The sequence below is a fragment of the Gobio gobio genome (assembly GCF_949357685.1).
Source record: "Gobio gobio genome assembly, chromosome: 20".
In the NCBI taxonomy this organism is placed as follows: domain Eukaryota; kingdom Metazoa; phylum Chordata; class Actinopteri; order Cypriniformes; family Gobionidae; genus Gobio; species Gobio gobio.
Window position 1 is genome coordinate 22124978 of NC_137113.1, and position 26904 is coordinate 22151881.

Here is a 26904-nt window from a genome sequence, read left to right on the forward strand (position 1 = left end):
AAAAACTTGAATTAAAGTCATTTCAGACACATGACTGGTAGGTAGTTCAGACTTTTATGGCCAAATAAATGGAGACATGTAGTGTTTGAACATACTCGTGGCCGTGAACTGCTTATCTACGGAAATGAGTGGAATTGGGTTGTATATTAAACTAGATGGTCTATTTTGGGGCAAAAAAAGAACACGCAGATGGCACTTAAAAAAGAATTGAAATAGAGAGAAATCAGATTTGATTTGGGATCATAACCCTAACCATGGGTTTTCAATTTCCTTTTCATTTGTCTGCCCCCAATCTTGAATGCTTAGTTGTATCCTTATCTGGGATTAACGTGGCAAAATTGCACAACTGCACATTTATTGCAATTGGATGCACAAAACGCTGTCCTTAAAAGCCTTAATTGTTTAATTGTTGGCGACACATTTTCATATGCAACCACATTAACATTTGATCATTACATTAGAAAACTTATGTTTTCAATCCATGTCTGCATTTAATAGCCAAGTGGCTCCTATAGTAATAATGTTAAAATAAAGAAATACATACTTTAAAGTGAAATTGTCTTGGTCATGTTTTATAGCAAAATGATTCTTAATTAACCTGTGAGATTCATGTTGTTTGTGAGTGTGTGTGAGGACCTTTAAGAATGAAGTCTGTATGTTGTATCTCCTCTCAACTTTGTCCTCACTGTCCTCTGCTGAAGACAGACCCCTTCTTCGGTCCACCTCAAAGCCCTAAATCAATCATGTGACTGGACAACAACATGCATGGGGGTTACAGCTCCTATATTGAGGCTACAGTTAACTCGCTTTTACTTCTTTCTAATTGTTTAATAAGATAATGCAGGCCGGTTGACCTGCATTTTAGCTTACAATTAACCTGTTTGGAATTAAAGAGATAGTCTATTTACTCTTTCCTATCTTTACTCTTGGTATTAAAACTGCTGTGGTTGACTGTTTGTGGCTGAAGAATTTTTGTCTCTCTAACATAATTTCAGCCAGAAAGGGTTCAATATTTACCAGAGAGGGGAGAAAAAAAGTGCAATACAACTCTTATGGTCATACTCCTGTCTTTCCCATGAGTTTAATTTTTCTGGAGCACAGTACTTATATAAGTTTGCCTGGTAAGTTTTGTTAAAGTACCTCTACTTCACATCGTGAAATGGCCTGTGATTGGACGAAGAGCCTCCAGGTCTCCCCCGCGAAATGACGCAACAGCATCTGACCTCTTTTCCAACGTAAGCTGGTCGGTGGTCAAACGCCGTCTAAATCAGTAAAGCCTTTGAATATGAAGCATATTCTCAATGGGAATATGACGTCAAAATGTATGGCTGGTTAGCAATAGCGTTTGTAATAACACCGAGCGTTCCGTCACAAAAGCTCTCAAGAACGAATGAATAACGTGGTGCAACGCGGAGCGCATGCTGAACGCAATTGCTTAGGTTTGCTAAAAAAGTGCTACTGCGATGCGGCAGTTGTCAGGGGGATATCGGAGAGGAGGGGGTGTGATTGGCTGAAGTGGCCCTGTTGCCTTGGCGACGGCAGGGGGGGTACGGAAGCGTTGCCGTGCGGCGTGATCTCCGCGCTGCGTGGATGGAGGAAGCAGCTGCTGATCTTTTGACACAGCGCGAGCGAAAGGCTACTGCATGAAAGCACGGCAGCTTTTGTCGTCGGACGCGACAGTAGAATGCACGAATGTAAGTAAACGCTTTTCCGTGTGATTTATAATGCTGTTTATTTGAAGGGAAATCATATATGCCAATCAGATGACAAGTCTGAAACGTGTCTCATGGAAAAAAAATCTAGCCAATAACAATCCATTGACCCCCCCTAAATTCGGTGTTTACGTTGTTTTTTTGTTGTTGAACGAATTCATTATTTATTCGTTCATCTTTCGTATTGAAATACACACTCGTCAGAATCGATTTATAAACATTTTAGACCATGTGATCTTGCTAGCTAACTTAGTTGAGTGAAATGCATGCGTTTTCCGTCGAGTTGACACGAGACATTAAACCAATCACATACGAGTCACATTCGTATACTTTTCCTGAATGAAATGTTGAAACAGTAAGTATATCCCAGGACTTCGCTGATTTGTGTGGCTGGATATTCAGAAGCTCTTCGCGAAGCTCTGCTTTAAAGCCACGCATTAGCTTGACGCTAACCGAAGATCCTCATTCTAAAGAAGACTGGCCAGCATTCTTGTGACATTATGTGCGGAAGTTTCAGAAAGCACGAAAATATTTTTAAACATAATTTCAATTCAAACGTCAACTGTCGCGAAAGTGCCTTTTAAATTTGAACGCTCGAATCAGACAACATTCGAATAGAACGCTCATCGAACGCGCCTGGTTGTCGCCTGTAACAACCGAGTAATGCTAAAGGTTACAGTTTGAAGGTTACAAGTAAATACTCAGTTTGTGGCGAGGAACGTTTAGGGAGAATCTAGGGCAACTATGTAACACGAGATGTGAGGGTGGGGGCTGTTATTTTCTCTTGTTTTGTTTTGTTTTGTTTTGCTTATTACATGTGTTTGGTTGTACATAAGCTTTCGTTGAGATCGAAAGCAAAGGGCTGATAGTTTTGCTCGTGACTTGTTGATGAAATGGGATGTTCTGACGCGGACGTGCACTCATTATTTCCGGCGGTAGATAACGCCTGAGTGACATTGACACGTGGTCAGAGGGAACGCATAGCTGTGCTTGGGGAAGAGCTGGAGACGAGTACACAACTCTAGCTGCGTGTCACATGAGCACATTATTTAGTTCTGCTGTCTACTTTTGCACTTTAGACTGTAGACTCATTCAGGTCATGTTGCGTAGGCAGTGAAAAGGGTGTCTGTGTTGTTAACAGGGTTGTCATGTATTCGCTTTTATTTGCAGTATGACCACATTAGCTGTATCCACAGTGTACAGAATTCAGATGCATGGCTAGCTGTATCAGAAAGGGCACAATTGCCTAAAGAGACTTCATTAGTACCGAATCCTGCGCTAATGTAGAGAATGGCAATAGTGTCTGTGCGGTGCTGTTTTCTCTGGAGGGCTTTTGTAGGACACAGCAAATGATCCCTTGCTTATTGCTTCTCTCCTGGCACTAAACGGGAAATTAATTAGTCTCATTATGACTCTCACAATGATAGATAAGATCTGGCTCTTGGCTGTATGCAGTTGCCGTCCCAAAAATGCAGAGTGTACCAGTTTAAATCACTGTTTTGGCTTTACGGTTCAACCAGGTTTGGATGTCTTTATAAAGAAAAGAATAAAACGTGTTTTTATATATATATCATATATCAGACTTGCAATCCTGCTTGAACTTTGCAGTCGAAACAAAATTAAACAACTTAATTTTGATGAGTTGAGCAACCAACAACAGTTTAATCAATAGTCAGAAACGCTTGCATTACTATATTCTTCATTTTCACTGCAAGAGGGGTGTGAAAAAAACAAAACAACGACCAGCATTGTCTTGCAAGTGAAACCACATATTTACGTTTAGGAAACCTTCCTGGTTGAGTGGCAAAACATGGAAACGAACATCTAGTTGCTTTCCTATTGAACATGCTTTGTACTTTTTTCCCTTTTCTTTTTTTTTTGTAAAACTCCTCAGCTTTTCCAAACTCAATTGAAAAGCAAATCAAACTTATGTCCAAGCTTTTATGCGGCCTGTAACGACAATGCCTTTGTTTGCTGACCCCTCCTCCTTCCATCCTCTCATTATACCTCCAGCTGCACATATTTCTCATCTGCTGTTAGCCTCTTTTTGTTCCTCGATGCCCTCAACGTTAGACCAGAAGGAGCAACTCACATCCCCAGGAGGCTATAACGCTGTGGTTGCCATGGCTACATGGTGACACCGGGGCGTGGTAATCAAATATAGGCGACTGCTCTGGATTTCAGTTGCAAATGTGCGCTCCCCCCCCCCCCTGCATTTGCCTGGACCGTGTCACACCTCACGCCCACCCAACCCCCAACTCAACCTTGTGTTCTTAGACTTGGTCTGTCACACTCCTCATTTAGTTCTTCGTCTCCTTTCTGAAGGATTTAAGTCCGTAGAGCAGCCGGCAGGCAGTTAGGGCCCCTCTATCCATTGACAGTGATGCTAATGTCAGGCAGTGCCTTGATGAGAAGAGCTTGCCCCCCAGTACCATAGCCTGTGTCATTGTGATCATAATGGCCACCATTGTGTTGGTCACTCCTGTGTGAATAAACAGGGTGTGTTTAATTGAGACGGTAGGGTGTGACAATGACACGGGACGAAGTCCAGACAGCACGCTGTGAAGATAGTGTGGAGGCTTGCATGTATGAATGTCTGTATGCCAGCACCATGTAATGCTCTAAGAAATGGAAACCCTGCTGATATCATAAGATATACTTTTAAGCGAAATGCGATACTTGTGTAACATCATTTAAGTCAAGTCAAGTCAACTTTATTTATATAGCGCTTTTAACAATGTAGATTGTTTCAAAGCAGCTTTACAGTGTTAAACAGGAAAATAATGCAGCATAATTTTATTCAGCTGTATAGCCATTCTGGAAAAATTTCAAGTATCATACAGTGACAGTGTGGGCTTTAGATCAATAATTTGATCAGTAATTTAGTTTAAATGGTTAATTTAGTTTATTATTTAGATGTATTTCGATGTTTAGTTGAAAAATTTAGTGTCCCCAACTGAGCACGCCAAGCATTTAAAGGAATGAAAGTTCACTTCGGGTGGTAAACACCTTCAAACTACCATTGGTCTATTGCAGTTCTGTAATAGGTAGGTGTGCTCTGAGGCTCCGCCTTCTTTTGGTTAATTTCTTCCAAGGCTGCCCCTCAATAGTCGACTAAACGTTAGCTGACAAGAAGAGGCGACCAAATTTTAATTAGTTTAATTAGACCAAATGCCACTTTGAGTTTTTTTTTTTTTTACTTTGCCAGAGGAATTTACTCAGTATGACAGACAGATCGTTGACATGGCTGGTCCATGTGGTAATTATGGCCCTGTTTACACCTGCTATTAACATGCGTTTTGGTCGATCGAATCACAAGTGGACGACGCTAAATGCAGGTGTAAACAAAGCGGCAACCTCCCGCACTTTTTCTTGAAGCCAATACGGAAGTGACTTAAACTGCAATTCATCGATTGGCCGCTAGGGACAGGCTCCAGAAGGGAGCAGAATCTCACTGAGCCCCATGTTAAAATGCCCAACTTTACAGCAGAAAAAAAACATGTTTACAGCCTGGTACAAATTGTGGTTTTGGTCTATACGGCTAATTTTGCCCTTCATGACAACTGTGAGGGGGGTGAATTGTTTTATAACTCATTCGTTTACATTATATAAAGCATTAAAGTCCTGCATAATTAAGGGCGGGGCCACTTTGAGTGACAGGTGGATAGCCATTTATTTGCTGTCTGTTAGTCATCGCGTCACTTCAGCTCCACCCACGTCCCACCCACGGCCTCTTTGCCCATTTTCTATTATCCGGGAGTGACGCGCGATGATGCGCTGCCAAGATGGCAACGGCCAGCTCGACCCTACTTTACGCTTCAAAACTGCTCTTCAGAATCCTATTGGTGACGCCACAGACACTAAGTCCATATTTTTTTACAGTCTATGGTGTAAACAAGGTCTAAAACGTTTTGAGCTTGTCCACTTTTGACCACTTCCAGAGGTAGTCAAAACTGCATTCGACAGGATTGTTTTCTTAGACGCTCATGTGGTCGAATTAGGGGTGGGCGATATACAATTAGACAAGATTTACCGGTAGAAATTTGTCAACCGGTAGCAATTTTGAGACTATCGTCTCTCTCACGAAAGCTTATCGCTTGTATGCGTTTTTAAGCATTGCGGTTTCAAAAAATTTATTTTAAACTGTGTTCATTTAATTTACACAGTAAAGAAGATGCAGTGTTTTTATGTTTTTTTACATTTGATGTAGTGTTTCTTATTTCTAGAGCTTGAAGTTTTATCAGTTAGGTCTATTTCATTTGTGTCTTTGTTCTGTTGTAGTAGCTCTTTCTTCAGTTTATTTGTCTTCAGTAAGCTTGGGTTTTTTTAGGTTAGTATTGGTTTTTCAAAGGTATGAAAAATGTTGATATCATAACCTTTGGTCATATCGCCTACTCCTAGGTCGAACGTCAGACGTTTTTCTTTAAAATTAGTATTTTTGTCAGGCTTCTATGTATAGGTTTCTACCTAAGTACTGGTACTTCTGAATGGGCTGAGGCTGGGATTTAGTGGGTTTGAAGTGAAAGTATTTTATGAGCGTATACTATATGCGGAGAGCATTCACTCAGTATCGTTATTTCATTTTTGACCGAAGTGGCTTTTAGAGGCTTTTGCATCTGAACTCTTCATATGTAAATTGCGCAAGTTTATTTTGTCCATTAGATCGAAAGATCTAAAAAACAACAACATACATTTACCCACCCATAAACCCTCCCCTGAAGAAATCAGGTTGAAAGTGGACTAAAGAGAAACTGCAGGTGTAAACGGGTTTGTGTTTGCCTCGTCTACTTGTGATCCATTTGAACAAAACGCATCTTAATACCAGGTGTAAACAGTGCCTTTGTCCTTCGCCTTTCATTTATTGACATCAAACATGGCTTATCTTTTGAAACATGGTTAATGTTAGCCACTTTACTTGGCCACTGACTCTAACATTAATGGTAACCTAGATAAATATGCGCTATTAATAGGCACATATCCAAGTGTTTGTGCACGATACAATTTTCACAGCGCTTATTGTATGACATGTTTAACTTAACGTGCATTTCTCTCTATAGATGCATCCGCAGAGAATCAGCATCGTCAACTTCATCTTTGCCGCCAAAACTCAGAATTATTGAAATGTTCAGACGGTCTCATTTCAGTTTTTTCCAGAGACATTCATAATCATTACTTTTGCTGGTGTGCTGCGGCAAAATAGAAATATAATAGAAATTAAAGTTGTAATAAATTTTTTTTGGGTGGAATTAGTTTCTAGATTTCTTGGTGGAAGAATTCAGTTGCTTTCTGTATCTGCGCTGTGAGGGATTGATGCGACAAATCAGAATTTTCTTATCATGAGCAAGTCCAATCAAAGAGAGAAATTCATTTGTAAAATGCATGTACACTGAGAGCATTTAGCGCGATGCAAAATGACGACAACTAAATATATAAAATTTTATATCGATATTTATATCTTGATATCAATCACATTTTGTTGTGCCGCACCACTTGCATGCAGTGCAGATGGTGTGTAAACTTAACATTTAATTGCTGTAGTGTTAATTTACAGATTAATTCACAAAATGTTTTTCTTGTAATATTTAGGAATATTATGCAAAATCTGTCATTGATTGGTGCGTAGTGAGTCAGAGTTCAAACTGTGTGCTTTCCATTTAGCAACCAAATTTGGTGATAAAAGCACCAAATTGTTGAAAGGAAAAATACCCAGGCAATTTAATGCCAAATGGGCTTGTTTATAAACTCTGCATCTATTAGAGATGAATTAGAGGCTTTACGGATGAATTATTGTGAATTTGTTTTGGAATATGAAGTATAAAAGATGTTTTCCATAAAGTAAAGTTGTTGAGAAGTTAACAAATGGGAAGCATTTATGAAATGAAGGAACTCATTTGTATGTAAATAAGATTTACATGTTTATATTCATTTTAATTACATTGTTTAATTAAAAATGAAAGTTCTGAAATGTTCAATTTTAAAAATGGAAGGTGATTCGAAACAAACTCTTGTATTATGTGGTGTCTGTCTTCACAGTTGTGGATTACGGCTTTCAAGCTTCCAGAACCCTTGCAGCATATGAATGTTTAAGAAGCTTTTAGCTTTAAAACGTGATTCAGAGTTGTGGAGAGAACTAGCTCTGAACTAACTAACAACAACAGGGTCTTTGTACTGTATGATTTGTTTTAGTTTCTTAGAGCTTATTGTGACTGGAAGTAAATCCATGAGTCTCTGTCAGATGTCTCCTCGACATCAAGGACAATACCTGAATTCTGGATTATACAGAAAAATAAAAAAGTAGTTAATCTCCAGCAGTTTTCAAATCAGGTGACCTTCCTGCTGGGCTTTTAGATCAGCTCTCACACAGCGACAGAGATGCGCTGTGAGCCCTTGAGTAAGGACTGATACTTGACAGACCAATACCAACCGCAACAGGAATCAAGGCAGAGACCTCCAATTGAAACGGGCTGTTTAAGCATGCTTAAACGTGTAGAAGACCCCTTGATCTCCATCTCCAACTGTTTTATTACAGATGCACATGCTCTTCCCAGTACTGCAAACGTTCTGCAAACATCAGCAGTTCAATACTCAATAAATCCTATTTCAAACTGATGGTAGTTAGTTAGTGGGGATGAAAAAGGAAAAACAGGTTGTCCTTTGTAAAATCCATTAGATAATTTCACACTTTTTTTTTTTTTTTTGAGGAAAAAATAAGTAGTACTGGCAAAAGTTTCTGCCACAATGCTTTAGTGGTTAAGGCATTGCTATGCATTTGCTTAAGTGTCCTCAGTGTGCTTTAGAGTGTACTTCTTAGGGTCTTTAAAGTTATTTGTTAATGTTATTTTTAGGTGGTTGCTTTTTATGCACACATCACCATGATATGGCTTGAGTGCCTCCTTTTGAGTGCATGTTTATGGAATTTATTCACCTGTTTTATAATCTGCGTGGTGCAACTGTGTGTGACCACTTAGAAAAATATTAGCATCTCTCCTCAAGAAGCCTCACAATCATTCATGCGTGCAGCACAAAAAATGCAGAAGTTATATGCCATTTTAGAAAGAATCTCTATATTGCTCATATCAATTCACCCTGTCTTTTTTATTGTAAATTTTTTTTTGTTATGTTGGTTTACAAATTTGTACCTTTTTACATTTTTACTCTTTTAGTTTTACTTTTTGTCAAGGGCTTGTTTACATTTATACTTTTTTATAGTACACTACTGAATGCCAAAGTTGCAAGTTAAATTAAATGTTTTTAAGTGAAATTGTTGAAAATGATTGTGATAAATTAGTCGATAGATTAATCGCTATAAAAATAGTCGTTAGTGGCAGCCCTATTTCAAATGAAATATGAAAGCAACACGGACCAAATCATGTAAACGAACCAAAAACAGGAAGAGGAGACCCTAAAAGGACAGAATGCTCATGCATACCTGTTTTTTTCTTGTTAAAGTCGTGAGTTTGCCCATCACAGTTGGGTACAGGCATCAGAACCGCGTCTCCTGGCAGTATGTGTGTGTGACCGAATACCATCCTATGTAGGCTACGCACATACACCAAGCGCATTATCCCAGCAGCATACAGCATTGTTTTGGATGTTCAGTCTGAACATAGGCAATACGTAATAAAAGCCGACCAATCAGGTTGTGAATGTATCCCTATGCCTCTAGGTTTGGTGTTAAAAACGGCAATCTGAACACTAAGCGGACCAGGACAAATTTGTATCTTTTTTGGTCTGGACCAAAGCGAAACGAAGTGTGAACACACCCTAAAAAACCACTCCGATTTATGTCACAATATGGAAGAAAATGTCTGTCTTTACTTCTGTTTTATTGTGACTTTAACAATACACTCTAAAAAAACAAGTGCTGGGTAAATATAGGACAGAACACATGTTGGGTTAATTTTACCCAAGAAATTGGGTTGTATTTAACCTAGCATAATAGGTTTATTCGTTTGTACTACATTACTAGCTTAAAAAAAATATGAATACATGAATTATTGTTTACAGATTAACTTGAATCCTCAATACTTAAAAAAAAATACTCTACAATAACTGGTTTGTATGATAATTCCTTTATTTTCAATCATATTTTACAGTATAGCATATTGTATATCGTTTTATTATTTTAAGCTCATTTAACAAATATTAGAAATTAAACCTTTAGAAATAATTTAAGCGTAATTGACCAGTCTGTTATCCACCGTAACGGCGCTGGATCTCGTGCCATAGATTGTATCTTGTTTAGCGGGAGAACTTCAAACTTGAGGCCGCCGCCCTGCATTTCATTCGTAGCCAAAATATGGTGTGACTGGCTCCATAACCTGTCCATAAACAAACAGTGAGCAGCTCTGAGGACATAGAACATCCTAAGTATTTATATTCTGTATCTTTTTGAAAAAATCATAACATTTTATGCAAGGCATAAAAGACAGACGTGACACTCGTGTAGGTAACTCGCATCCCTGTATGTTGCTTTGCATAAAAGTAAAGGATGAACAGAACAATTATGAATTTAAAGATAAAATAAAATGTACACAAACCTGTATTTTACAGAAGACATGCATCAATTTGATGGAGCTGAGAACTGCTCTCTCCTGAATAGGTCTGCAATAAATATCTCAACCCCTAGGTTGATATGTCTGATCCAGGATCTGGGTAACACAAAAACTACCTGAAAACTGAAAAAAGAACCCCAAAAAAGACACAAAAGGCTCAACCCAGGATTTGGGTAGAAAAAAATAACCCAAGATTTTTTAGAGTGTACATAACTATTATGGATAACTATCAGTGACATTAAATAAATGTCATAGCTTTCCCAGAGAGCCTATGAATTAAAAGGGTAATTAGTTGCATTTCCAAGCTGCCCATCCCATTGACCAAAGTTTACTCATAGTGGGTTTGTTTGGGCGTATTTCTGTTTGATGTAGTTAACTGGTAGAGTGTCTCCATTAGCATTGTCTGTAAGTGTGGATGGAGTGTTTGGTAATGGGCTGATGTGAGCTTGTTGGAGGGAGTTAGATTTGTCTTGCTAATGAGTTCCGCCATGAGTGCAGGGATCAGGTCTCCTCCTGGGGCAGGATGGGAAGCAGACAGTACTAAATGTGTTATGAAGGACGTACTGCGGCCGTCCCTGCCCTTGATTGCCCATGAAGAAAGACACCCAAAGAGAATGGTACTGGAAAACAAAACGGCATGTGGATGCACTACAGGAGCATAATGATATGGACATGGGTGATGGATTGTTTGATTCCAACTTGTTTTTTCTGTGATTATCGTATATTAAGGAGTTAGTTCACACCAAAATTAAATTTCTGTAATTAATTACTCACCCTCATGTCGTTTGAAACCTGTGAGACCTTCGTTCATCTTTGAAACACAAATTAAGATATTTTTGATGATATCCGAGAGACCTATAGACTGCAATGTTATTACCACTTTCAAGGCCCAGAAAGGTAGTAAACATCGTTAAAATAGTCCATGTAACTACAGTGTATTTTTGAAGGTACAATAATACTTTTTGTGTGAAAAATAAAATAAAAAATAACGCCTTTTATTCAACTTTTTATTTTCTTCCTCGTCAGTCTCTGATGCTGTTCACCTAGTAAACACGGTGCAGCGCTTCCTTGTTCTACGTCAGAACACCGGCTCAGTATTGGCTCCTGCATAACATGAACTGTGTTGGCCAATAATGAGCCGCCAGCCGTTCTGACAACCTGGAAGCGCAGCACTGTTTTAATTGCAGCTAAATTAAATCAAGAAAGCTCCCTAAAAGCATAGTTTACCCCAAAATTTTAAAAGTAATTTATTCACCTCCCTGTGTTTGAAAACACGTATGACTTTATTTCTTCAATGGAACACGGTAAAAGTAAATGGTGACCACAAATGTAAAGTTTTTTTCAGTGAATAATGGCTTAATTGTCTGTCTGTTCCTCACAGAAAGCTATCATATAGCATTGGAACACTTGAAATTTATATCAGCTATCATAAGGATTTCTTTAATGGTGCTTTTTTTTTCCTTTTTGGAGTTGGAAAGTCCCTGGTTTCCATCCACTTTCATTGTATGGGAAAAAAGCAACGTTGCACATACTTCAAAGCATCTCTTTTTGTATTTCACTGATAAAAGAAAGTCATACAGGTTTGGAATGATGACATAATTGACATTTTGGGATGAACTGTCTATTTAACTTTGTGTAAAAGCTATTAACACTTTATTTTACAGTGTCATTGTTACATAGTTACTAAAGTAATAACTATGAATTATGCATAATCACATGATCCCTAACCCTAAAGTAAGTACATGAAGTTACTTAACATAACTCACTACTTAAATGTATAATTGCAAAGACACCTTAAAATATAGTGTAATCTCTATTTTTTTTACCATCTTTTATTACAGTACACATGTGAAGAGGAAGATGTTTATTTGTGTCTGGGGTGTTTTGAACGGTCTCAAAGAGGAAGTGGAACCCCCTCCCTGTGCCCTCCACTCTATTCTCCAGAGTGGGAGAGAGAATGATTCAGAGCAGCACTTTATGTGATTATTTATTTATTGATGTGCTGTATGGTTTCCATGGCAGTGGGTATAATAGTGGGCAGAGAAACATTCACTCTCCCAGGCACTCAGCCCTCTTTTACTTGAGCTGATGATTTATTTATAAATAATCTGTGCTTTCCATGGATGTCCATTAAAGCCATTCGCTTAGTCTGTTGCAGGTAGATTTCTGATTGGTCTCTGTGAGTTGTTCTCCTGTATGTGTGTCTTGAGGCTTTGTGGGGCCACCACGCCGGCCACTGGCTGGGAACTGAATATCACTTATCCTCTCCCGTCTTGTCTGTCTTATTATATGGCGCTGATGACAGACCTGTGCATCTTCAGTGGCTGTCTAAGAACCCTAGAGTACACACTCTACTTACTTGTACTTGTTCTGGTGTGGTATCGTCTTGAAGATGAGGGTCATGGTCCTCTCAGGCACTTGAGTAGACACCTAAGAGGCCCTTAACTGTCTCCTAAAGGGCCTCTTAATTCCCTCTAGAGAAATGGTGCAGGCACAGAGATGGCAATGTTTTAGCGATACAAGAAAGTGAAAAAATCCCAATATATCTAGATCTTTTCACATTTTGAAATGATGAATGTTAACATTTTACCCCAAATGTACCCGAATTGACTTCCGTTTTGCTAGTACATTAATCAATTGTGGTCATAATCTTGCACCAAAATTCGATAACCCAATTTTTTTTTTCTTTTGTTGCCAAAATCGTTTTAGAGAACAGAAATCATTAATACAAAGAGTTAGTACTTCTCGAAAGAAGCCTTTTGACTATGTCAGCAACAGGTAAACATTAAAACCAAAAAATGAGCAATTATTGCCCAACGGGTGAAAAGAGTAGCAAAAGAGTTCTAATGAAATATTGAGAGGCATTGCTGAAGAGTCAATTACCCGAATGTAATCACTGAAGCTCTATTTTCAGCTAAATGAAAATTGTTTTGGTAAATAAATAAGCCCAAATGTATTTTTCATTGACTGTTGTAGTAATCAGTACCCTCTTTCTGTTCTCTCCAATGCCCTTCACTTCCACAGACCCTCCTGGTTTGATGGGTCCGATAATCGGGATGTCTCCTGATAAGAAAGCCGAATCTCCTGGAGCGCAGGGCGTGTGTGGAGCTGGAACTCTCCCTGAAGCAGAGAGTGCTTCCAGTCCCATGGCTACCAGTCTGGACCAGATTGTTCGTACTGGAGCATTGAATGTAGTAGCAGGCGAGTCTGAAGATGATGAGCTAACCAACCTGAACTGGCTTCATGAGAACTTGCTGCAGAACTTCTCACTCGGTGGACCCGAGGCACAACCCATCAACAGCCCACTGTTTGACATCGAGGGCAGCGGTGGATCGCCACACAGCAACACCGCCTCGTCTGCCTCCTCTGTCTCTGCGGGAAATGAGAGAGATCCTTACAAGTCAAAGCCTCCCTTCTCTTTCTCCTTACTGATATACATGGCTATCGAGCAGTCGCCCAGCAAATCTCTCCCAGTGAAGGACATCTACGGTTGGATCCTCAAGCATTTTCCATATTTCTCCAGTGCCCCTACTGGCTGGAAGAACTCAGTGCGCCACAACCTGTCACTCAACAAGTGCTTCCGTAAAGTAGAGCGAAGCATAGGAAAGGTAAGAACGCAAGAAAGATGAACATTCCCATGTTGTGTATGTAAGGGGTAATGCACAGTCAGCCAGTCATTAACATCATGTCTTGTATCTTGTTGAAGTATTGAAGTAGGGATGCACAATATTTTTAACTGCATAATCTTTTATTGGATTTTTATATACATTTTAAATGAAACAAAAAAAATTATTATATATATATATATAGTATATATAAAATTAATGAAAGTATGTTATCATGATAACTAACTGAAATAAAATGTTTAAGTTGATGTACTAAATTGAATAAAACTTAAAAACTGAAATAAATAAATTAAAGCAAAAAAATATAAAGCTAAATAGAAATATATAGTAATTTTATGTGATTTTGTCTAAAACGACAAAAGCTCATAACAAAATTACAAAATTGTAAATCAAAATGGAAAATCTAAAAATATTGTTACTTTAAAAAAATATAGGTACCATTTGAAATGATGGTTTGAAATTTAGTTTGAGTGATTTTAAATTTAGACAAAATAGTATACTTTTTAACATGATAAATGTATTGATTATCATCCTTTCATCCTATTCACCCAAAAATGAAAATTATCCCATAATTATCCCTGGCTCTTCCAAGCTTTATAATGGTAGTAAATGGCAGCCCAAAATTTGAAGGCCAAAAAAGTGCATCCATCCATTATAAAAGTAATCCACATGGCTCTGGGGGGTTAGTAAAAGCCTTCTGAAGTGAATATCCATATTTAAAGCTTTATAAAGTAAAATATATCTAGGTTTCGGCCGCTCACCCTCCGTATTCAACTTAAGAAGAAAGTGTAACTCCTCTTGTAGTTCAAAACGCTTACGCTACACCTGATGTCATTGTCGTGCCAGTTACGCTTTTTTCATAAGTTGAATACGGAAGGCGGAAAGCATTAAATTGACATTACAAAAAGTAGCTTTAGAAATAAAAAATTTATATTGATTCAACATAGAATTTATTACACATAAACTTGTAGGCTACAAGGGCCTTTTTTTCTCAAAAGCTACATCTGAATTGGTACTTTGGTTACCAACATTCTTCAAAATATCTTATTTTATGTTACGCAAAAGAAAGAAAGTCATGCAGGTTTGAAACTCCATGAGAGTAAAATGTAAATAAACAGAACTATCCCCAAAATATGAAAACATTTTTTTTAATGAAGTGATACTCTAAATAACAAACAAAAAATGTCAGTAAGAGGCAATAAATGTTCATTCGATTTTTCAAATGACTGATTCATTCAGGAATTTAGTAAATGGCTCTCTTAATGAATAGGCCATTTAATAATTGGTTCACTCGATTGATTCGCTCAATACGTGAATTCATTCAGAAACGAAACACCTGGTGTGTTCGACTTGAAGCTGCGCTGCAGGCCAATCGGTTTATCACCTCAAAGTATCGCAAGAGCGATTTGAAAGCATATGGAGCCGTCTGCTCTCTAATCGCTCTCATGGTACTTTGCGCTCATAACTCGTGTGACAAACTCGTTCTGCCCCAATATCTTGAATTGTAAGGGCATTCTAACTGCATTCTACAGGCTCCATCACACAGTGAACTGTTGCCCTGCTTCATGTAGGGCTGGGCAGGGCAGGTGCGTTAATGTCAATGTTAATGTGCGTTAATCATTTTAAGCATGTTATTTTTCCATAACTTAACTAATTAATTAAAAGAACATGTTAAATCGACAGCCCTACTTAAAATATGAATGAGGCTTGACATTATTTTTAATATGCATGATGCAGTATGCTATAAGAGACTAGCAGAGTAAGAATGGTTGCCATTGACAACACTCAAAAACATTGACCTCAGAATGCTGCGATTTGACCAATCACAATCAAGTATTCCCGAGAGCCTTGTAGTAAATTAGAATAACGTCTTTTTCTCAAGACTGTTGCAGAGAACTCACTCAGACGTCTAACTAACTGGGTCAGTGTATAAAGTAGTGCAGGGCTGACTGCAGTGTGCTAACAGGCTTGTCAAGAGGGATTTTGGTTTAGGGCTTTTTGAAAACCAATGTGTTCAAAGCAGGAAAGGAACGCAGCCAGTTAAATGAAGTGAGGCAGATGTTTTCATTTCTTCTATGTGAACCGTTGATGGCAAAATGATTTATGGAACGGCGAGGACAGTATGTTTCATTAACGTGTGACATTGTGTGTGAATCTGTGGGTTTCATATGTCTCAGCCTGGTGTCTGTTGCCATGGTAATGTTTCCTCTTTCCTGTTTATGAACACGGCTAGTGAAGTGAGTCAAGGTCATATTCCCCCTGCAGGACCACACCTCAGACAAAGGGTGATGAGTCCTTTATTCAAACACACACAAAAACCCCCATGCAAACACAGCAGAAGCCACCGTTCCACATCCTTCCCATATGGTCATTATAGTTCCATGATGATTCAAAATGATCATTTTATGCATTCATGATGTGTTCATGAATGTATAGTGTAGGATCAGACAGACAGATGGTCCTGTTGTCATTTAACCTGAGCATTCTCCTCACACCACCATGCTGAAATCATTCTTGCGCTTTTGACTCCTCCCCTCTCTGTTCCTTCTAGACCAATGGGAAAGGCTCTCTGTGGTGCGTTCACCCCGAGTTCCGGCCCATGCTGATGCAAGCCCTGAAGAAGCAGCACTTCCCAAATGCACATGCCTTCTGCACTCCTCCTGCCTCCCCTCCTAGGTATCAACACTGGTCTGATTATACAACAAATGGATATAATTAAGATATTTATCAACAATGCTTGTATAGTCCTTACTAAAATTTCAGAAGTCTACTCCGCTAACTGTCACAAACAAGCACTTGCAGTGTAGACAGCTTTTTTTGAATATAATAAAAGTGATTTAGTTTTGATCTGTCATGATGCTCCGCTCATGTTCAGTGTAGGCCATCATCTTTGATGTTGACCAAAATTGAGGTTTTTACCAAAAAACACCACAGCTTATTAGTATAAAATGTATTGGTGATTTGAAATGTTGTTCATTTGAGTTGTATTTATAATATAGCGGTTCAAATCATGATTCACTGGTATTTGATTCTGGCTTTTTTGCAGATTTGATACTCAAATTGATAAACAACTATTTTAAAATGCATTTTTAAATAACTTGTATCTTGGGTAAGAAAAATAAAGTACTTCAGACTAGGGGTGGGCTAAATTCTTGAATTATATCACGATATTTCAAGAATATTTGCGATAATGATATTTATGACGACATAGAAAAAAATATATGGAACAATATTTTATTGGTGATTGCAATCAAATGTAAGCAAAGTAAAAAAGTAGCCTTGGTACAAGTTGGTAGTGTTTTCCCTGGAAATCTTAAGTAAAAGTATAACATAACTCCTTAACATTTTAATGTAACAATAACTAAGTAATTTATGCCATAGTCTGTCTGAATACTCGAGTCTGATTGGTTGAAAGGTGCGCAATAAAATCGTTTAACAGACAGATAGTTCCAAGTCCGTTGAATCACTTTCTATATATTTTTGCGCTTCTTTCATTTAAGCGCACATATACACACCCAGGCCTACTTCTGTTTATTCAGATCACCTAAAGTATGATGATCGTTGGGATTTCCTGGAAAGACGTGCACCATTGTACTTCATATTTGGAGTTTCTGCACAAGAGCGCCCTCTTGCTTTCAGATGGAGCAGCATGATGAGCTGCGCATTAAATAATTGCAGCCTTGACAAATCGCGTGCAGTTTAATTTCGATTAATCGTGCAGCCCTGGTTCAAATTCTCTATACTTAAAGGGTTAGTTCACCCAAAAATGAAAATTCTGTCATTAATTACTTACCCTCAGTTCGTTCGACACCCGTAAGACCTCCGTTCATCTTCGGAACTCAAATGATATTTTAGTTGAAATCTGATGGCTCTGAAAGGCCTCCATTGTCACAATGCACGGTACACTCTCAAGACCCTTAAAAGGTACTAAAGACGTCGTTACAAAGTCCATCTCACTACAGTAGTTCTACAATAACTTTATGGAGTGACGAGAATAGTTTTTGTGCGCGAAAAAACCCCTAAATAACGACATATAGTGATGACGATTTCAAAACACGGCATCATGAAGCTTCGAAGCGTTATGAATCAGTGAGTCGATTCAGCAGTTTGGATCGCCAAATTTCAGCAGTTTGGCAGTTTGACACACGATCCGAATCATGATTCGACTCACTGATTCATAACGCTTCGAAGCTTCATGATGCCGTGTTTTGAAATCGTCAGCACTATATAAGTCGTTATTTAGGGTTTTTTTTGCGCACAAAAACTATTCTCGTCACTCCATAAAGGTATTGTAGAACCACTGTAGTGAGATGGACTTTGTAACGACGTCTTTAGTACCTTTTGAGGGTCTCTAGAGCAGGGCTTAAACCGGAAAAAAATATCAATCGGTTCACTCCGAGCAGAATCCATATTTTAACTTTTCCGTTTTTGCGTTCCTCATTAAACATTACTGTTCCGAAAACGGTTTGATTTGAAAAAATAACGGTTAATAACGTTATTTTAATTTAGCCTATACTTTAAACAAATATGTATAAATAGACTTATTTGCACTCAATAATAATATAACGCATGATAATTAAACTTGAATATTTATTTCATAAAATTTTTAAAACCACAACAGAAATACATGCATTAATTACAAAGCATAAACAGCGGGACAAATATTGACCTGTTTTAATGGAGCGGAAAGTGGCCCTCTATATGCCTAATTCTTTTCAGAAGAGTGATAACATTCTTTGTACATAACTTTTTTTTCAACTCGACTTGTTTTAAAAATTGCATGAATAAAGAATAAATAAACTGGATAACCATTGCTCTTTTAATGCACCGTCAACTGGTAATTTCAAAGCAAACACTGCGCAATACGTCCTTGCATCACATAATCAAATTCAGTCAGCTAATGAAGCTTGATCATTTAATGCAATATAACATACCATTTAATACGAAGCATCAACCGTCTATATAGAAAACATTGACCTGTCCTGTATTGGCAATCTGAAAGACTATAGGAAAAATATTTGATAGATGCTAGTAACCTTCTTGGATAGGCTTAAACGAAATCCGCAAACTAGCCTAAATCAGACTATTTGAGCCTAAAGTCCGTACTGCTTATTTAAACAAACGAAAAGAATGTCCTCCAATACCTGCATATTCATTGCAGACCTCAGCGGGGAAAGAAATGTACTTGAGGCATGAAAATGCGCGCTCTACTCTGACTTGCGTTACCGGTAGATTCATAGATGACTGGTGCGCGGGCATTTCACTCACGCTTGATACGTCTACGTCACATGCTGTAGCTACTCTATTCATGATTGGTCACTGCCAAATTAAAATATTAAAGAGAACGATAAAATAACGTTATTAACCGGTTAATGGTCATTTCAAATTAACGTTTCTTTTCAGAACGATTAAAATTGATTTTGATTCCGTTTTCGTTCCTCTTAAAATTTCGTTCGTTTCCGGTTTTCGTTTTCGTTCCTTGAATCGGTTCAGAGCCTTGCTCTAGAGTGTACCGTGCATTGTGCCAATGGAGGCCTTTCAGAGCCATCAGATTTCTACTAAAATATCTTCATTTGTGTTCTGAAGATGAACTGAGGTCTTACAGGTGTCAAACGACATGAGGGTAAGTAATTAATGACAGAATTTTCATTTTTGGGTGAACTAACCCTTTAAATAATAATTGTGGGCCCTATTTTAACAATCTGAGCACATTGTCTTTAGTGCATGGCGCAGGTGCACTTATGGCATGTCCGAATCCACTTTTACTAGTTTAACGACGGAAAAAACAGACCAGGCGCATGGTCCAAAAGGGTTGTACCTAGTCTCTTAATTAGTCATCATGGGTGTGTTTTGGGTGTAACGTGCAATAACCTAATCAGAGTCTCATCTCCCATTCCCTTTAAAAGCCAGTTGCGCTTGCACCATGGCGGATTCGCTATATTTACATGGTGGAATTTGTGAGCGGAATGACTAAACTCTTCTCAATAGAGGAAATCCTTTTATTTTTAATATTTAAAAATATTTGTAGGCTGCTGTAGTCTGACAAGCCAGACCCACATCAAGATGTTGGGTCTGGAAACTCACCATTGACAGGGCTCAATCCGAGGGGCGGGATAAACGGTTGTCTTTCAAATTCCCTGTGCATGCAATTGGATAGCGCCATGAGCGCCACAACCAACCAGAGCGAAGAAGAAGGTGAAGCCGAGCTAACGTTGGTTGATAGACTAGATAGATGGCAAAACTTCGAACATATCTTCTTTTCTTCAGAATAACTTCAGTGCAGTTCTTTTCTCAAATAAAAGCTTAACTCCTTAAGTCTACCAGAGTCGCGGCCAAAGCCGATTCTAAAGACCGCTGTTCGCCAGCTTCTGTGTTTACGAGTAGCACGCAGAACCTCCGCAACTCTGCCGGGACGTGCCGTCATTATGTTAAGCCCGCCCACCGACTCTACACACGCTGTGATTGGCCTGACCAGAGTTTGTTTTTTCCAGCTCTCAGCTCTACCGAGAGTTGCTAGACTACACTCGCGGCAAAATAAATTGTCTGCCGCTAGGGTGCGTCTAGATTTCTAGGCTAGGGCTGCTGCACATTTCCGGGTTTCTCAGAGGGGAAGTCGTCATAGTTGGGTTAAAGCTACACTATGTAACTTTTCCGTCCACTAGAGGTCGCCTGTTCAAAACAAAGGCGTAGTTTGATGACGCCACGTTTGAGCGCAGAATCTTGGGACATGTGGTCTTCTCCTCACAGCCGGTGGAAAACAGTCAGGATAGGACTCGGGCAGAAATCATGTTCATGGATGCGATTATTAACATTACTGTAGTCTGAAGCAGAGCAGGACAGAGTGTTGTGGAGCTGAGCAAGGCCGCAGGAGCGATTGAAGAGCGGGACTGTTATTATGGCATCGTCGCCGGCGGGACTTTTATTATGACACGGTGGCCGGCGCCACTTCCTCTTTTCCAGTCATGAGTGAGGTAACGCAACTCTGTTTATCGTATTAGATATATCTGAGTGTGTTGAAAAGGAAGTTATGACGTTCGCTCGGCGGCTGCTATGACACATTCTCACTGCCGTGAGAGTAAAGTGTTTCACTGAATAAAACCGGAAACCGAGGGTGACGCAGATATGACGCAATCGACAGGCGACTCCCTCACACGCATAGCCCACACGTCCCGGTTCCTCGGTTAAAATATCAATTTCTCACGATTTACAAATAGTTGGAAACATTTGGGATATTCTAAGTACTCAACTGAACAAAATATATAACACTGGCCTAGTGGTTTCTGGATATTTTACTGCAAAAATCCTACATAGTTCACCTTTAAATATTATAGCTGTGAATGAGAGAATACATTAAATATTTTTTTTTGTGTGCCCATTTGCTCAAATAGCAAAAGAAAAACGCCACAATAGTGATTTCACAACTTTCAAAAAGAGGGAAAAAATAGAGTGAGATTGATAACGGCAGTCTAAAGAGAGAAATATGTACATTTTTACCATCACTCCCATTAGAAACAACCTCACAGCAGCGGTAACTTGTTTTTTGTAATTTGATGCTAAAGTAATAAAATGCAAAGTATTAATGTTATAAATGTACTTTTTTTTATTGTCATTTTTTTTTAATGAAAATACAAAAAACGTTGCAGGATTTACGAAATTGACCATTACAACACGTCATCACAAGTCTGTAAAACGGGTCTATAAGCAGAGTGTATGCACATTGTGGACCCACCTATAGGCACACATTACCTTTAAATAACACAAAAAATAACACAAACGATTCATGAGATAAAATTAGTTTCAAGATAGATACAGTTGGATCTTCAGGATTTTTACACATACATCAATAAAGAGTGAATTGTTACATCCCACTTATAATGTTAACATTTATAATGTTATAATATATATATTAGTGGTGGGCATAGATTTTTTTTTTAATCTAGATTAATCTCACTGTAATCTTGGAATTAATCTAGATTAAAATGGCTCATTTGAATTCTGCCGAAGGCATTCAGAATATGTGTGCTCGTAAGTGATCGTTTGTCTTTTTGAAGTGTGAATAATAAATAACTTCTGTCCCTTTAAGACCTGACGCACACATGGATCCCAAACACTGTTCCTCTGAGCTGGTTACGACTGTGTTTACCTTAAAACTCACCAAGATGGGCATTGAGAAATTTTTGAGTGTATTTGACCATTAATAAGCTGGAAAAAGGTGCTCATTTTTGCACTTGTATGTCAGAGGCGGCTTTATTACGGTATGTGTGTGTGTGCGCTTCAGATGCGAGCCCGAAATCTGCGGGAATTAGTAGAATTAACGGTATGTGCAACCCCGCGCAAAATTCAGACCGGTCACACCAATACCAACACGCTGTCATGAGGAAAACTCCAACAGAACACCCGTTCGCAATGTTCAGAGGATTAACTGGACTGAATGAGAGGAGGCGAGTGCGTGTCAACTAGCTGTCGGTAGGAGAGGAGAGCGCAGCTGATATATCGATACTGTAGAAAATGAGTATCGTATCGTTTCAGGTATTTCAGTATCGATACATAGCGAAATATCAATATTTTTGACAACACTAGTAGGCATACACACAGGTTCGAAGACTCGTTCTCTCGCCCACTACTACAATGCAATTCGGCTAGGTATACATCCGCACTAAAATATCAAGGTGATCGTAGCTTGCTCCCAACCCAACTTTGAGAATAGATTAACGGCGATATTTTTTTTAGCGCCCGATAAGAGTCTCACGTTAATGCCGATAACGGCCCACCACTAATATATATATAATATATATATATATAACTACGGTTGTATTGTATTACTATAAAGGGCTAGAGAATATCCAACAGGTGTGTTTTAATCTTCTCACTCTTTCTCTCTCTTTACTCTGCAGTGCCTCGTCTCCTCCTCATCACCTTTTCACATCAGAGCAGGGCTGTGCCCTAAAAGGTTAGTACACTTCATCAAGTCTGTTCAGATGATCCATGATCACATTTTACACACCATTATCTGACATATCATCACACATTGAAGCCTATCACTCATCTCAGCTCTTTTGTTCCGCTCACCCTGTACTTGAAGTCTACACCGTGCACATAGATGCCATCTCTTTCCTGTATTTGGTAACCTTGACAACCAAGGCACTGGTACTTTGAAATTAGAAAGAGACTGTTTCGCTCCTGGGTGGAAGTGACTCATTCATTTAAACACACACACATACACGTCACATAGTCAATATTTGTGTGCATCAAACATTTCTTTCTCTTTACAGAATGTGATTTTGATGCTGCCACTGCCATGATGCTGTTAAAGTCTGCCTCTGAGCAGAACATTGACTCGTGTAAGAGACCACCATCACATACACCAACACCTCATTTTTTTTTCATTGTCCTTTTTTTGTTCTCTGCTTCTTTTTATTCATGTTTTACATCTGGTTTATTTGAATCAAGACATGCATATTAACTGTTCATATTGGCTGTTCTGTTATTGGCTTCAAACAAGGATCATCCGATCAAAAATTAGCTTAAGAACAATCCAATTTCAAAGAAACGCTGGTCTTTTTGAACTTTCTATTTATTAAATAATCCTGAAACTGCAGCACAACTGGTTATAATTAAAATGTTTCAAAATTAATTCATAATACTGCGTAATCAGCTATCACTCCGCATGCTTTCTCAGACCCAGACCAGGAAGGACCCATAGATCTCTCCCGAAGGGATTTGGTGGTTGTGAGTCGGGATCCAAAGCAGGATCATAACTATAGCAGCACCCCTGTCCCGCCCTGCCCTGGCCAGATGCCTCTTTCACAGCCGGTCAACTTCAGCCTGGGTTTGCACCATGATCAGGAGAGAGAAGGCCGGGATCGATGGCCACACAGCTCACTGCAGGGCCAGCTTTTAGGGAAGAGGAACAGGAGAGATTCTCGGTCTGACGTGGATGAGGAGCTCAAGGAGGCGGCCGGCTCGCTTCTACACCTGGCCGGTATTCGCACCAGTTTAGTCGCCTCGAGACGCAAGAGCAGGAAACTCAGTAGAAAATGAACCCAATTCTCAAACTCTATCCTGTGGCCTGCCCAACCTCTCTCTTCTGGTTTGGTGTATCTTCCTTCTTGTTTGTAGTTGTTGGGGTGTTTTCTTTCCTTTGGTCTTTTTAACTGGGATAACGTCCCGGTCCACTCATCAAACATGGCAATACAAACACAGGAGAGAAAAGCCATACTGACATGTTTCATGTACAGAAAAGAATCCGATTTGAATGAACAGCCCACATCAGTAAGTTCATAACTAAGAGGGTTTGAAGATGTTAATCATTAAAAAAAAGAGAGAGAGAGAAAGACTGTCAAAAAGCTTCAAACTTACAAGATTTGCATGCTTCCACCTCTAAATCAACACAAACTTATTTATACGGAAAATGAATGCATGGATTTTTCAAGCTCCCAAGACCTCTCACGCTTCTTAGTGGGAAAAAAAAGCTTAAAAAAAGAAAAAAGATATTTGAAAGTGCCATTGATTTTGGATCATAATATAAACATGATACAAAGAAGAAATGCAATAATTAGTTGACCTAAATACCTGTAGTTATTTTATTTTTGTACTGCTGGTTTATATATCGTGTGGTGGACGGCATGCCCCTGGGAGCCTTTTGCTGCCGCAGTTATGATGTCAAAACCATGTGACTCCTCCGTGCATCCTGAATTGGATCAGTTTTGCATCCCCATCCTGACCACTATGACTGGAGAACAGCTCGAAAGAAACAGCTTTTTGTTGCATGCACATCAGCCTCAGTGTTTCTCAGACGCTAGCGATCTGTATAATCAGGTGTTGTGCTATTCCATGTGCACTCACTGGCTTGATTAAATCGTTGCCCATGCGCATACTGCCTGCTTTTGGAGTGTACTAAATAGCGGCCAATCAAAACAAGAACCTCTTTACCTCTACTATAACATTTGAACCACTCTCCCCTCTTCCTTCCCCTTGACTTTTTTTGCCGAGAGCGTCACCTCTCCCTGAATCAGGCCTTTATCATCTTTTTCTTGGTTCAAAATGTGTGACGAAGCCTCCAGTAGGGGGTGCTATGGGGACCGCCTCCTATCCACTGCTGCTTTTGAGACCTCCAGAGAGTTCCCAGGGCTTGAGAGGAAACCAAAAACAATGTGAACTGCACAATAAACATGCCTGCAGCTGAGACTAAGACATTCGTAAATGGTGCTGATCATGGGAGAAAGGATCACAGTAACTGAAGCTAGGGAGAGTGGACATTGTATTTAATGAGCTAAAGGGGATGGGAGAGCCAACCGGATGTGAAGTGAGCACCGTGCTACCAAGAACTCTCTGGACTCCCAGCTGTTTTTTGTTTGTTTTTTTGTCCCCTTTGAGATCGCCAAAGTTGCTGCTCACAAAACTTGCCTGGCTGTGTGTACCCTGTGGTCCTGGACCTTTAGATTGTTTGTTTATGATTGGGTTTTTATGTGTTTGTTTGAGGCTACATTAGAATTTTATATACCCAAGCATGTGAAATTGTGAACTATAACTGCCACTTGCCCCCTTACACTGGCAAACCAGAACTTCTTGTTTGAGTTGATTATAAAACTGCCTATCCTTGTGAAGCTCTTTCCCTGTCACTTTAACCATGGCTGCCAATTCCTCCCCTCCCAGCTGTACATAGTGCTATTACAGAATGCAAGTATTAATGCAGGGAGGGGGACCGAGCAGTAGTTTTAGAATTTGAGGCCAATTCTGAAAACAGCTGCCTATTAATTATTATTATTGTTATTATTATTAAGAAATGGTCCACTAACTAAGTTGCCACTTCCCCATCAATTTTGTCATGTTCGTCTGCCATGTATGTGGCAGTCTGAACCTGATTTTTGATTTTGTAAGCTAACCTCTGTTGATAAAAGGTTTATAAAGTTTATTTTTGCCAAAGATATGCAATTGTTGCATTATATATGGTATTAAAGAATAAAAGAGTTTGTTGTTTGTTGTTGTTCACTGTATCATCAGTCAAATAGTCTTAAGCTGCCTTCACTATCTTTGACAAATGACGGACCAGAAGTTATCAATTTCCAATGAAAAAGTATGGGTGCTTTGTGGTTCTCTTCATAATGTATGTGAAATTTTCAGATCCGATTCAAGCTTTGAATGTGTTTGAAATATTTGAGCATTGTAGTTATTAGTGTAAAACAAAGAGAGAATTACCAATTGTATTCTTTAAACATTTCTGCTGTGAATAATTATGTTGTAAATAATTATTTAAAATGGTTAAATAATTATTTACGTTTATTAGCCTCAGGAAACCTTCTTTCTTTCAGACTGGCAGTAAAAAAAATTTTTTTTGGTGTGGATATATTAATGCAATAATAATGTAATTTTACCATGGTGAAGAAGCAGAGGGCAATGACGCCTGCCACTAGGTGGTAAAATTGACAATAAATATGCAAAAGTCGATGATGAGTTTAAAAGCCTCTAACGGACGATAATGAGATGTCATTCCCAGCTATGACATCCCTCTTCGGCGGTAAATGGAACCAGTGTTGGGAGTAACGCGAATTGGGTAATCCTATTACTTTTTTCAAGTAACTAGTAAAGTAACACGTTTTTAATTTTACAACACAATATGCGAGTTACTTTTTCAACCAGGCAGGGTTTTGAGCCCGTAAGTTACAACTTCAAACCACGACTCGCGACTTTGTAGCGTTCCAGGCAAAGTCACGCCAAACCGCCTGAGCCCAAGGAATCGTGTGGTAGCTAGATGTAAACAAATGATTGTGAATGAGCACCCAAAGGTGCTTACTCCTTGCTTATTACACCGCATCTGCAGGGGCTGGCATTGTTGTTTCGCGGGCTATGTGACGTCAGAGTCCGTAACTGGGAGTACATCGATCTAGTACGAGTTCACGGGTGGGAAGTCAAGGGTTTGACTGCTGTTCCAGTGCACTTTCGCGGGTAGAAGGTCGGAAAAACACGGATTACGGGTTGCTTGGAACGCGGCATAAGTTACTTTTTGCATGT

The 26904-nt window shown here is 39.1% G+C and overlaps 1 protein-coding gene across 1 annotated transcript; it reads left to right on the forward strand.

Annotated features, from left to right (window-relative positions):
- Positions 1-1232: 1232 nt before the first annotated feature.
- On the forward strand, positions 1233-25880 carry foxn2b (forkhead box N2b). The gene is made up of 6 exons (XM_079846295.1): positions 1233-1694; positions 13292-13875; positions 16445-16569; positions 22788-22843; positions 23166-23234; positions 23573-25880. Exons 1-6 carry the CDS (start codon positions 1685-1687, stop codon positions 23932-23934), a joined length of 1206 nt encoding a protein of 401 aa, XP_079702421.1. The 5' UTR covers positions 1233-1684; the 3' UTR covers positions 23935-25880.
- Positions 25881-26904: the final 1024 nt, after the last annotated feature.

What these genes read in the sequence shown, in the direction of transcription:
- foxn2b (XM_079846295.1), top strand. An exon ending in GCAGGGCTGTGCCCTAAAAG is followed by an intron (nt 22,844 to 23,165) that starts GTTAGTACACTT and finishes TTCTCTTTACAG; the next exon opens with AATGTGATTTTGATGCTGCC. An exon ending in TGAGCAGAACATTGACTCGT is followed by an intron (nt 23,235 to 23,572) that starts GTAAGAGACCAC and finishes ATGCTTTCTCAG; the next exon opens with ACCCAGACCAGGAAGGACCC.